Raw genomic sequence first — 13,854 nt, forward strand, 5'->3', positions numbered from 1 at the left:
AAAGTGCACAAACAGCAAGCAAATACAAAAGAAATGCAATTTCAAACAACTGTAAAGTTTCCTCATGCAGGATCAGCCGAAGACAGTAGAGCAAAAATCATCACACCGTGTTACAAGGCTTTAAAGGCAGCTCGCTTACGCAGTATTTTGTTCTATGTCCTGTGTAGACCACCTATAGCTAGACTGCCTGAGGCTCCGCTCCTGCCTCTCTTCAACTGAAGACTTTCAAGGAGGAAGTCTTAGGGCTGGTTTATAGTTCACGCCGAGAATGCATACTCGCATGCATCATGGCAGCCACGCATTCCCAGCATTCATTTGACACGCCCTCTGAAATTAACGCGGCACGTGCGTGAGTTATAGTATCAGCAAAAAATCAGGGGCCACAGTATGTTCAAGTTGGAATGCGACATCAGATTCTCTGTTTACTACCAACACATAACAGCAAGCTGCCTTGCAGATCCTACATGATTAATGTGCATGCTTTGATGCTTGATAAATGGCTCAATGTGGTGAAACAAAACGCTGACATACAAATGTATAAGTGGTGCTTTTCTTTTCAAGTGTTGCATATTCTCCACATACCATCTTCTGTGTATTTTTTTTCCATAACAGCATCAGAATGTATAGAAGCATATTTGAGCAACAGAGAAAAAAAATTAGGTACACAGTGAAAACGTCTATTTAGTGATTAAAGTGGAAATTTCAGTTTTATTCTCAAAATTTCCACTTTAATCATGTAGTTTATTTTGTAATTAAAGCAAAGTGTCAGAAACATCATCTTAAAACCTACCCAGCTATTAATCGCTACGTGCTTCTGAGGCTTCCTCCTGCGCTGACAGTAGCAGCAGGCTAAGACTGTCACACAGAACACATTAAATGTATAATATTCCAGCTCTCTTCACATTTAGAATTCTTAGATTTATGCTTGATATCACTTTCATGGTGAAATGCAAGTACGTAAATTACATTTTACAGGTAAATCATTATTTTAATTTAAATAGTGAATACTGCTAATAATTACACATGTGAGCAGCACTGTGGCAGAGTGGTAGCACTGCTGCCTTGCAGAGAAGTCATATCCATGGTGTTCGCTGCCTGGAGTTTGCAAGTTTTCCACAGTGTACTCCAATTTCCTTCCAAGTACATGCAGGTTTGGGGATCTGGGGGTGCTAAAATGAGACTAATGTATGTGTGTGCTTGTATTCACCTTGCGATGAGCTGATGTCCTGTCCAGGGATTGTTCCTGCCCAATGCTTGCTGAAATGGGCACATTCCCTGGACTGACAGATGTAATCATTAAACATCCTTTTTAAAGATATTGTGGCAAGGTGTCCTGAATGTAATGAATGTTTCGGGTAATTGTTGTTTTCTCACTGTGATGAAATCTCGCACTGCCACCTGGTGGAATCCGCCAGATTTACATTAAGTATGCAAGCAAGTATAAACGGTAGCATCCGCAAGAGCATGTGTCGCGTATAAACCCGGCCTTAGAGTTCTTTTAATCTGAAGGTATAGCCGCTGGAGCCAACACATGAAAAGTTGTCAAGTTTGCTGTGTGTTTGAATAAAGCTCCAATACTGTTCTTTCAAGTGCTGGAATAAAAGTCTCTTTGCCCACTTCTCTCCTGGCTGTCATTTTGTGCAACTCGGAAGCCCCCAAACACGACACTATACATTCACATCTATGGACTTTGAAGAAGGACTATATACAAATGATGAAAAAAAATGAAAAGAAATACTGTACTTGAATGAATGGTGTAAACAAAAATCATATGTATTTAAATTTCACATTATTTCTGCCAATTACCCTTTCCAGTTCAAAGGAATAAACTTTCTTATGTAATTGTGCTTTGCAATAATCAGTGATTATACTATGGTAATTATCCTTAAAAAAGCCTAGTTACTAGGAAAAGCAGAAAAAAAAAAGCAGCAACTGATCTAGTAGTACAGGAATGTTTTCCTCATAGACAACTATATCACATTCAAGATTAAGCAACTCCAGTGATACAATAGTATTACTTATTATTTGACTGATGCCTTTATTCAAGGCAACTTACAGTGTTTAAGATAGGATGGTTACATTTATTTTGTTTTTCCAGTTGGGAGTACAGGCATGTGAATTATGTTGGTCACAGAGTCAGTAGCGGGTCTGAACCAACAACACTGCCTGCCAATAATATTAATCCTTTGTTTATTAAAAGAAAATAAATTTCCAGGCAAAACTGGGTAACACAGCTAGTAAACAACATAAAAATTAAGATGACTTTTATTTTATTCTACTAACACTAGAATTACCAGAGCCTACAAAAAAAAATCGTAGATCCGGCCCACCTTAAATCTGTTCGTACCCCTCCGCCAGCGTCCTTTGTCCTGTAAATGTGCCGATAAAGACAAGCAGCCGGCTATTCCATCCTACCACCGACTTAGAACGTGCCTGAACTTTTCCCAGCTCATGCCTTGATTGATTATCTGTGAGTGAAGTGGAGCTTTAGAGTGGAAATAATAGATTCTTATGTGGAACACACGCATTTCATGTGTGTTCCGTATCTACAATAATCTGTGTAAACATATTTTTAAAACAGAAACGTTTTTCATATTTTAGTAGTAAATGACAAAAAGTCCAAAGATCAAATAAACACTTTCACAAAAGGTTCAAGGAAAAAAGACAGCAGCTTCCGTTGCGTAGCGGTAAGATCTGCTGACTTGTAATCAAGGGGGCACCGGTTCAATCCCCACTGTCTCCTATATTTGCCGTTTTCAGTAGTGAGCTGCTCTTATTGTTAATATTATATAGTACACACATACACTTGTTTTGCTTCTGTAACACACGGTGTACATTTATAGGACCTGTAAAAGTTACCTTTTTTTTCACTTTTATTCTCTCTAAATCACGATCCATACTACCACCCCACCCCCCCACGCAGGGATCTGACGCGGTTAGTTTTTATTTGAAACTGGGAATAATTGGAGATGTGAGTGGTATTTTGAGACAGTGGAACTGGACATTCTCTCATTTGGAGGGATAAAAGCTGACACACAGAGGCGAATCTGCCTTCTTCGTATCTCACCGTCACATTTTTTTCATTCAGTTTTATTGAGTGTTCCTACTCACGCTGAATTAGTATGCACCTTATATGGTCTATGATGTCAAAAAAAAAAAACCAAAAACAGAGACATAGGTATATATGATATTTGGAATTATTTGTTTTATGACCTGTATAGTACATTTCGGAAAACTTTGTGACATGGATGCAACATTATTCATATTCATTCGCATAACATCTTGCGTTTTGTAATCAGTGACCGCGTGTTTTTTTTTTTTCCCCAATCTTGCCGGTCCCCACATGTTGCTGTATGCTTTCTCTTTTGTACTCCAGAACATGCAGAGGACAGAATAGTACAGAGCAGTAAGTTCAGCGCTATATGCAATGATCAGATTCAAATGTTAACAGTTCACACACACGCAACTTCCTACATTTACAACGTGTGTACCTGTTACAATGTACACACTTCTCTCTGTGCTGTGGTTTCTATTACACACCTAAAAGAAAGAGACAATATATGTGAAAACATCATCACACTAATGCAATATTATTTGAAAATGAACAGCGTCAGATCGGGTGTGAATTTATGCTGGTGCTGTTACTTAGAGTCAGATCAGGAGGGGCGGGGTGGGATGACACTGACTCAGTTTACTTTCCTGTGTGTACATGTGTGTTGATCACCACCAGCATGTTGTAGCACACAGCAACTGGCCACCTGCATGTTCTTGCGCGCACTGAATAAGCTCCTGATCTGACTCTAAGTAACAGCGATTTAGAGAGAATAAAAGTGAAAAAAAAGGTAACTTTTACTATCCTATAAATGTACAACATGTGTTACAGATGCAAACCAAGTGTAGGTGTGTACTGTATATTATCATCAATAAGAGCAGCTCACTACTGAAAACAACAAATATAGTAGACAGTGGGGATCGAACAGGTGCCCCCTTGATTACAAGTCAGCAAATCTCACCGCTATACCACGGAAGCTGTTGTCTTTTCCTTGAACCTTTTGTGAAAGTGTTTATTTGATCTTTGGACTTCAGGCTTCATACATTATACAGTTTATGCCTACATTTTGTCATTTACTACTAAAATATGAGAAACGTTTGTTTTAAAAATGTGTTTATACAGATTATTGTAGAAACGGAACACACATGAAATGCGTGTGTTCCAAATAACGATCTACTATTTCCACTGTAAAACTCCACTTCACTCCCAGATAATCAATCAAGGCATGAGCTGGGAGAAGTTTGTGTACGTTCTAAGTCAGTGGGGGGATATAAAAACCAGCTGCTTGTCTTTATCGGCACATTTACAGGACGAAGGACGCTGGCGGAGAGGTGCGAGCGGATTTAAGGTGGGCTGGATCTACAAGTTTTTTCGTAGGCTCTGGTAATTCTAGTGCCAAGCACTAATTTCTAATGTTCAGGTTGTGTTAACAGGAAAAAATGACTGTTGTTGAAATACATATTTTCTCCAAACCATACTGTAGGGCTGTTCTGACAAAGCCAAAAATTCTAGGAAGTCTAACTGAAAATATATTTATTAAAAAAATAGTTAGCATGCAAATAGATTTGAAAGAAACAGTAATACATTTGAAGACCTATTTAAACATGTTATGGGATACACTTCTAAAGTAAAAACAGAATCATTTTAAAATCGGGGTGTTCTAAACTAAAAGTAATCCAGGTAGCTTTAAATGGCAGTTTGGGACAGGGTGCTAATGAAATAAAACAGAAATTATGGGTATTACAAGTGGCTCTGCTTGTCATCAGTATTTATGAAAAGCATACAGAACATACATTTACTTTGGTTCTGATAACTGTAATTAAATATATTTTTGGACTATACTCTTACCGCTTGGCTTGTACTCCTGTCTTGTAAGTGATGTTGCTGCCTTTCTTTTTGATAAGCTTTTCTACAGTGTTAGGTCGAACAATTGGTCTCACAAGATGACGCTTGTAAGTTCCTGGGTACTTCTTTTCCACAGCCTGCTCTCTTCTGTTAGGGAAATGAAAAGCACTGAATAACTTAATCTCATTCGTAAAAGCAAGCTTTTAAATCAAACTATCATCCAGATAAAAACTACAACCTTAGAAAAGCAATATATTAAGTTTGAAGAATGAAGGCCTTGTTGTTGAAAAAATATCTAACTGAAAGTTTCTGGTACTGTACATAATTCAATTTATACATTTAAATCTCATATTGCAATTATGACTGTACCTTATTTTCTTGTTATATTAAATCTTACTGTCTAATTATTGCAATTTCCACTGTCACATCAAAATTTTAGAAAGATACAATTAATCAGCTATTGCAAAGCACAGGTGAAACTAAAATGTATTAAGACCCAAAGATCAAATATGGCAAATACACATACTTGATAAGCTCCTTCTCTCGCACCTCCAGCTGCAGCATGATTGCACTCAACTCCATATACAGATTGTTTGCTCTTTCCAGTTTCCTCTCATAGTGTTCTCGAATATCTAGAGCATGCCTGTATAAAGAGAGGGAGAAAAATACCAATATAAGCAATGAAAGTGCAAAGTGTTGGATTTATTGAGAATTAATTTGCAAAACAAAAGCTACAGATAGGCTTGTTTCTCCACATGCTCCAGATTTCTCTTACCAAGACATGCATGCAGCCCTGATAAGCAAGTGCAGGGACTGTGCATGACTCACATGATAGGATAAGGACTGTCCTGGTTTGGATTCTATCTTCTAATTAATGCTTCTACTGGTTGAGTCACATCCTTGTATGACACCTGTTTGACATTTTAAAGCACTACTACAAATGGAGGTGAGTGCAGCACAGAACAGTACCAGTAACCAGCTATCTTCCCTTCTAGACAGATATAACACTCACTGCTTTAGATGGGAAAACAGGTTAATTAAAGACTTCAGCCTTGAGCTTGAAGTCTGTTATAGTTGCAGAGCCACTTTGAATATGTGTAAAATGAAATGTATGAAGTGCATCAACATAATGCTATTAGAGATCTACTACAAAACAGGCAATCTATGAGTTAGTAAGCACTGAACATTTTGCAATAAGGTGCATTCTACCACAAAAATGAATTAAAAATAAAGAGTATCTCCCAAAAGGTTTGGTCATAACTGCTTATGTTTTCTGTAACCTGAATCAGCAGTCTCATCAAAAGCAGATTTGTTTGAAGACACTTGTCAACAATATGGTACAGTACTTACCTTTGAAAATAAAATGAAAAAATATACGTAGGTAGTTAGTTATTGGGCTTCAGAGAGAGGTGAAGTAAGGACAAACCGGGAATATACAGAATTGACACTAAACATGGCTTGATTGTACATTGGTGCATAAATAAAATTGACCTCAAATAATTCTGCTTCTTCCCGCAGAGTTTATGCTTAAGCTGTATAGAGCAATTGTGAGGTAACATTTGAAATACTGTTTGTAGTTTTGGTATCTAAATTAAAAGTAGGACATAGCATCACTAGCAATAGTGTTAAATAGCCTGATTCTGGCACAATATTTGTATAAGCTATGATGAAAAATTAAAATCTCTTAATGCTAACCAAAATTAAAATAAGAAGCAACACAATACAAGTGTTTAAAATTATGGAGGTCAAAATTAAGGTGGATGTCAGCTGTCATTTTAAAATAGGTTCTTCAACCAAGATATCTAAACATGAGAGTAAACTTTATATAAAAGTTTCTTAACAAAGAATGGTATTTTCTATTTTACATTAAAAAGTATCCAGTAATTTAGAGTGGAAACAATCATATTTATGTATGTAAGTTTAATCTTAAAATGTGGTCTGATCTTCATACAAGTTACATTAATGAATGTTTAACTAATAATGCACAAATTATTGGAGAGTTCTACTACATATTGAATACATCACTCAAAAATTCATAAATATAGACTGGAAACCTTATGTGAAACCCTACAGTGATAACTTCAACCAAAGTTCAGGTCTAAGTTTTAACACATGGAGTTTAATCAATGAAATGAATTTGGAGGTGTGGTGTAGAGATACATTGACCTATAAAAAGAGATTCAACATTCTTGAGTTTGCTACTGACAAAACGCATTTGCTGTTATGAAACATACCTCACCAAAAGAAAAAAAAAAACATCTCAGATCTAGGACCAAATTTGTTGATTTTCTTAAATGTGGAAAGGGTTACAAAGTAGTTTCCAAGAGTTTAGATATTCGTCAGTCTTCAGTTAGGTAAACTGTGTATAAACTGAGACAATATATAATTTCCCTAGAAGTGGGTGCTCAGCCAACATGACTTGAAAGCCATAGTGAAGAACGCTCAAAAAAGAAAAAAAAAATAACTCCAGAACAACAGCTAAAGACTTGAACGAATCATTGGAACAGATTAACATCTCTGCTCAAGAGTCCACAACACAAAACACTGAACAGGCATGGTGTCCAGAGCAGGATACCATGGAGGAAGCCACATTACTGCATTCCATAAGTATGTTAAGGACCATCTTGGCACTCTACAATGCCATTAGGAAAATGTTTTTTGGGCAGACTGATGGAACAAAAGCTGAATTTTTCAGAAAGAATATGCAACAAAATATAAACTTGTTACACTATGTCTTCAAAAAAATAAATTCCGTTTTTTGAAATGGCGCAGTCAGAACCCAGACCTTAACCCAATACAGATGCTGTGGAATTACCTCAAGTAAGCCATTAATGCCAGAATTCTAAGAATAAGAGTGAGCTGAACTTTGTTCTGTAACAAAGAATGGTCAAAAATTTCTCCTGAACGTTGTGCAGTTCTGATGCACAGCTACTGGAAGCGCTTGTTAAAATGTTACTGCTACTAAAGGAGGTCTGAACAGATATTTAGTCCAAGTGTTCACTTAACTTTTTCAACAGCACATTTCGAAGGTTTGATGGGTTTGTTCAGTAAAGACATGAAACTTTATACTGTTCATATGTTACTAGTGTAAGCATATTGTATGTTTGTCTATATTTGTGACAAATTCATGCAGAAAAGTTGGTAACTCCAAAGGATTCACATACTTTTTCTTGCTACTGTACATAATTGCATCTTGGGTCTTAAAAAAATCTAGGTTTAAACATTTTTGGACATATTCTATGAAAATCAATTAACTACATACATTATTGGTCTATTTAAATACATATAGTTTACACTGTTACAAATGAGGGGAACCGTCATCTTCCCTTATGCAAAACAGCTATTTTTTATCCTTTAAAATTACACATGTTGATCTACAAGCCTATTCAGTGATCTGAGATAAAGACTGGACTCCTTCTTTATTGTCTCTCTTCAGAGAATTCTTGGGTACCACTGCTTTGCTCATGGAGTACCAAATGAGGCATATTACCTGCATTGTGATGAAGCCTCAATTATGGCAATACGGCCATATGCCATGATTCCCAGAATGTGATCTGGTTCGCAGGATTCTTATAGCTCGGGGACCCAAGAGACTGGGCCAGGCCAAGGGGATGCCCATTAAACACATAACTGCGGCAGATAGATGGTCATTTCTGGAGACTAAACCCTGCCTGGGGGGTTGCCAACCGAGATCCTGACCTGTTTCATCAAGTGGTTGGTGCAGCAACTCCCTGTACCCGTCTACAGTATGCTCCCCGACCTGACCTGTCCACAAGCATCCTTAATATGATGCTGGTAATCAAAATATCTGAAGGCACTAACTTATCTTCTGTAAGCATTTACAGTTATAATTGATTTTTTCTTATTAGTTTAACCATACCATTTTGAAAATGTTCTTATGACTATAATGCTGTGGTCTTATGACTAACAGAGGAGTGTTAATCGGGAATAGTCCACATACTATACCTTAGCTCATCTCTTCTTCGTCGAATCAGTTCTTCATCTAAGCGGTGTATGCAAGTGCCCTCACTCTTGATCTTTTCAAAGTGCTTTTTTACTTCTTCTCTCCACTCCGCCTACAAGAATGAGAAGAAAACTCTTTTTTAAATCACTATACATTTAAGTCTTAGAAAAAGTTTTTACTTATGAATTATATGAACTTTAATGAAACTTTAATAATGTGATAAAGTAATGAAATCAGACAAATCAGTTTCTGTGTTGTTCTGTCAGGAAAACATTTCTATTGTATAATATTTATTGTAAGTTTAGAGTACTAGTGTGAAGAATCAACTCAGAGTAGAAAAAAGTGCCAGAGTAAAGCTGATGTCACATTACCAATTAGATTAGTCAATCGCATTGCTGTACCATGCCAAAAAATAAAATCACAGTCTATGTCACATTTTTTAACTGAGTGCCAATCTTCTAGTGCAGTCATGCTCACCCCTTTTTCTGTCAACCAATAGCATCTTGCCTGATGGAGCTGGTATTGTATGAAGGGTTAACAGCTGCAGTGAGTTAAGCAGCAATCTCTGCCCTTTATTTCTATTTTCCATTCTGTTATGGTATGTAAAATATGAGACATCAGAAACATGACCTTCTCTTCTGTTCCTGTGCTACCTAACAAAGCTAGTGCTGCGGAAAGTATTAATAGCTGTGAGGTGTTCAGCTGTAGTGTCTGCCCTTTTATTTCTTTTTTTTTTTTTAGTACATAAAATGCAAGGCATCAGACAGATAAGCTTCTCTTCTATTTATGAGTTTCCAAAAAGGCTTACTCCTTGCTCCTCATCGCTATGTTCTATACATTGTACTCCCAGATGAGCATTCACTGGTTGTCAGCTCTCTTGCACACACAGCACTCACCCCCAGCTACCAAGAAAATCAAACTGGTTTGATTTTTATTGTAGCCAGCAACAGAGTAGTTGGTTTTAGCCATTATGTATGTCATAATAGGCGAGTGTCTTCATGGTAGCATGTCACCTATCTTCAACAAACTAGGTAAGATCGCTTAAATAAGCAATGCAATTTTAAAACATATGACTAACAGACAGAAAGAGAGACAATTCTTTTGTATTATATAGTAAATAGGTTCAGTGTATCTCATGATAGTTCAGGTGCCTCAAAATAACTAGTGTGTTCCTTAATTCTAGTTCACTTATACGAGTAGAGTTTATTAATATAATAAATCTGCCACTAGTATTTTTGGGGTTTAGCTTTTAAAAATCAAATTTAAGATAAACCACTAAAAGCATACTACCGGCTGAATTCAGAATTCTTTATAGAGAAATCACAAGCTTATTGAAAGATGGATCCCAAAAGACATGTATGCTACAACTCAGACTTTTATCCTACTCCACTATATATATACTTCCATTTTTGTCCGCTACAGTGATCAATTAAATTTTCCTCTCTAAATGAAAGTAACCATCAAAGGAGAAGTATAATAGTGTTGGAATAAATCTTTTACGGGTCTGACGCAAACTTTCAAGCTCTCTCAATTTTCCTTCCAATTTAAAAAAAACCGTCCTCCAGTTTATGCATTTTCTCTTCCATACCTTTTTTTTATTTTTTAAGAATAGGCACAACTACGGAGGCCGTTTCCAATTCCTCTTTAAAAGAACAGTATAACATGAATACAGATATCAAGATACAGAAATCACTGTTTTAACACCATTATGAGTTCTAAACGCATAAACATAATTCTGTTACAACACTGCAACATTCATCCTTCATTTTAACATTCCTCACCTCAAAAGTTCAGAGGCTATCCTACCAGAATTTGACATTAATGGGCAAATTCACATTCATCAATTAACTTGGCATTCACTAGGATATGGCATAACAGGAACGAAAACCCCATGAAACATAAGCACCTATCTAGCTATTCTGATATTCTGACTCCAAACACAATTTTTAAATTAACACTACTGATGAAATTTTGTGGAGCAAAATTTCAAAGAGAGCAAGAGGCTGAATGGTCATGCTGTGGCTATGTGCATGCTTCCTATATACAACCAAGTAAGCAGCAACTACCATTTTATTAGCAAATGGTCCAGACTAGCTCTTGAAGGACTGCAATGCTTCTAAATACAAGGTACCTGAATGTTCTGTAATTGAGCACATGGCATAAAGGTTAACAATTTAAGATTTCCTATCTTGTTTCTGAATGAAATTGAAGGTCAGGTTCCTTTGTCTGAGATCTTACAAATGTAATAACTTAAACCTTCCCTTGACAAAAGGGACACTAGAAATACATGTGTTATGGATCTTAATATATAATACACAGATTAACAAATGAAAACACAAGAATATAGCCTGAAAAAGGAACAATGACAACACCTGAGATTTGAAGTAGGTTTCCTGAGGTGTAGCAAGCACATCAGCTGATGCTATGTCAAGATGAAGCAGAATCTGCCGAAAGGATGGTCTGTTCCGAGGCTTGCCTTGCCTATAATATTAAATTTAGGAAAATGACTATCATTGTCACCAAATTATTGTAATGTAATAGGCTCCTTTATTTTAGTAGTACTTTTCTGGATGAATATGTTCAGTGAGTAAACTACTTTCAACATAATGAATATCATTTAATTCTGGTAACAGCACTGATGCAAAGTTATCCTAGCATACTAATAACAATGCTATGCATTATCCCATTTAAGAATATATTTCGAGAACATATTCAAATATAAATCATACTCTGCTATTATTAGTTTATTACTAGTGTATACTAAAATCAATTAATTATATCTTTATTCTTATTAAATTCTCCTGTATCAAGTAATTCCAATACTAATGTACTGTCACCTCACAGCCTACACAATATAGTGCAAAATTAAATTATTTGTATAACAAATTTCATACTGAACAATACTACACAAATGATTTATTTCCAGAGACACAGTAAATACACTGTTAACTGGAGAAGAAGGTGATTAAATGGGCAATTCTGTCATTTGATCATTCAAAAGTCTAGTTATGATGGCCAACTATGATTACTTTGAGAATTTATTTTTTAAAAACAAACTGTTCCTCACCAAGTTTGTTTCATTAAAATTTTGAAGCCATCGGGACAAGTAGAGGGTACAGGAAGATGCAGACTGTTACTTCCAACTCCCCAGATAATAGCAGAAGAGTCTACATCTTTATATGGAATTTCTCCAGTCAATAACTCCCATAGAACAACACCAAAAGACCTACAATATGTATAAGAAGTAGGAAAAGTTATTAGTAGGAAGCAGATTTAAATATATAAATGAAATCATCTGTGTACTACTTATGTTTTATTTAAACACTAAATATTCTTGACCAGAAAGAAAGGATGATGTTTACGGAAACTGGAATCAAAGATAAAACTGCATTAATGAAAAAAATAGTTTCACATTTTTTAACAAATAAAAAAAGTAATACCCGAAACAGTTTTTATTACATTGATTTGGTAACTAAAACAAAAAAAAAAAAAGTACAATCAAGAACTGTACAATCAAGACCACTGTACTTTCTAATATGACTTCAGCAGTTGAGCATATTGCACAAATGTAGATATGATAGCAGCAATACAGGTAAAATATAACAGTACCATTAAAAGAGTTCTGCAGCACAAAAACAAAAATATCTATTCGGAGTCCAAAAGACTTACCAAATATCCACCTTCTCAGAAACAGGCTCATTACGAATAACCTCTGGGGCCATCCACGCCACAGTCCCAGCAAATGACATCTTGGTGCTCTTGTCACTAAGCTCTTTTGAGGTTCCAAAATCTGATATTTTTACTGTATCTTTGTGAGTGACTAATACACTGAAAACATGGAACAGAATGGGATATACATATTTAGAAGCTAATAAGACGTAATGCATGGTATGCCAAACAAATCTAAAACTAGCTAGATACAAAACAACTTGGGAAAATCAGTCAAAATCAAAGACAGCTATTTGAGCTAATCTGAAAGAAATAATTCACTGAAATTAAGGAAAGGGAAACAAATGAGATACATTTTAAAACTTTGTAATGAACTGGATGAACTATCCTGATTTTAACAGCTATAGAGATTTTAAAGCAAGATATATTTGTAACTTATAATGTATCCTTTTAATTACATGTTCACATCTTAGGGTTTGACTTCCTGTAATTTTAAAACACATGCACTCTGCCACTTTCCACGTGATTATTGCAGTGTGGGAATTAGTGGCAGCAGTTAAGCAGAGGAGTTAAAAGTTTCACTAACGACTGAAACAGTCTACAATTCTACCTGGAGAGAGATGCACCCCTTTCCAGTAAATTTCAGGTCTCATCCTGGAAAACCTCTCTTAAAATTCTCCCAATGGGCATCCTATAGAACTTTCCCAACTTATTTTAATGAAAATAACTTCAAGGTCATCTCATAATGTCCAGCTCTTTGCCCTATTAAGGGGAAAGAATCTAGTGCAGGAGCACTGTATTAAGAACCCGTATTGACATTTTATTGTTTATTTGCTTCTCAAAGCTCAGGATCACAAGTGAAGATAGGAATACTGAATGACTGAATCACCAGAAACCCATTCATTAGTCTCACGAGTGCTTCTATTTTAACCTCTAATGGTAAAATATGCAAACTCTTTCACTAGATGTTCCTGTTCACCCACCTAAAGAAACCAGCTCATTCTTTTTAAGAGGAAAATGCTGAACTTCTATATGGAGATGCTCATTCTCATTGCCACAGGACATAATGGTTTCTCTGCTCTAATGGCAAGAGAGAACCTACACGGAACAAATGCTATAAATGCCACCTTTCCCATTCTCTCCTGTCATTTTTAATAAATGATTTCAAGGAAAGCTAGATGTTAACTATAAATATTAGGTCAATTACTATAAATTTGACTTAACATTTTAAAAATGGTATTTTATTTACAAAATGGGTGAATGCAAATAACATACAAATATGACATAATGGGTATGCTAATTGATAGATGGGTAGTTCCATTTT

At 35.9% G+C, this 13,854-nt stretch overlaps 1 protein-coding gene across 2 annotated transcripts in view; it reads right to left on the minus strand.

The window, feature by feature from the left end:
* si:ch211-45c16.2 (mitogen-activated protein kinase kinase kinase 13) overlaps positions 1-13,854 on the minus strand; it is a 206,431-nt gene that overhangs the window by 36,525 nt on the left and 156,052 nt on the right. For both annotated transcript variants that reach the window (XM_039756275.1, XM_039756274.1), the window contains exons 7-12: positions 12,531-12,689; positions 11,929-12,087; positions 11,234-11,342; positions 8,864-8,973; positions 5,424-5,540; positions 4,901-5,044 (exon numbers count right to left, since the gene is read on the minus strand). In XM_039756275.1, coding sequence (XP_039612209.1) covers positions 4,901-5,044; positions 5,424-5,540; positions 8,864-8,973; positions 11,234-11,342; positions 11,929-12,087; positions 12,531-12,689 — 798 coding nt within the window. The remainder of the gene's footprint in view (positions 1-4,900; positions 5,045-5,423; positions 5,541-8,863; positions 8,974-11,233; positions 11,343-11,928; positions 12,088-12,530; positions 12,690-13,854) is intronic.

This window comes from Polypterus senegalus, chromosome 6 (assembly GCF_016835505.1).
Source record: "Polypterus senegalus isolate Bchr_013 chromosome 6, ASM1683550v1, whole genome shotgun sequence".
NCBI classification, from domain to species: domain Eukaryota; kingdom Metazoa; phylum Chordata; class Cladistia; order Polypteriformes; family Polypteridae; genus Polypterus; species Polypterus senegalus.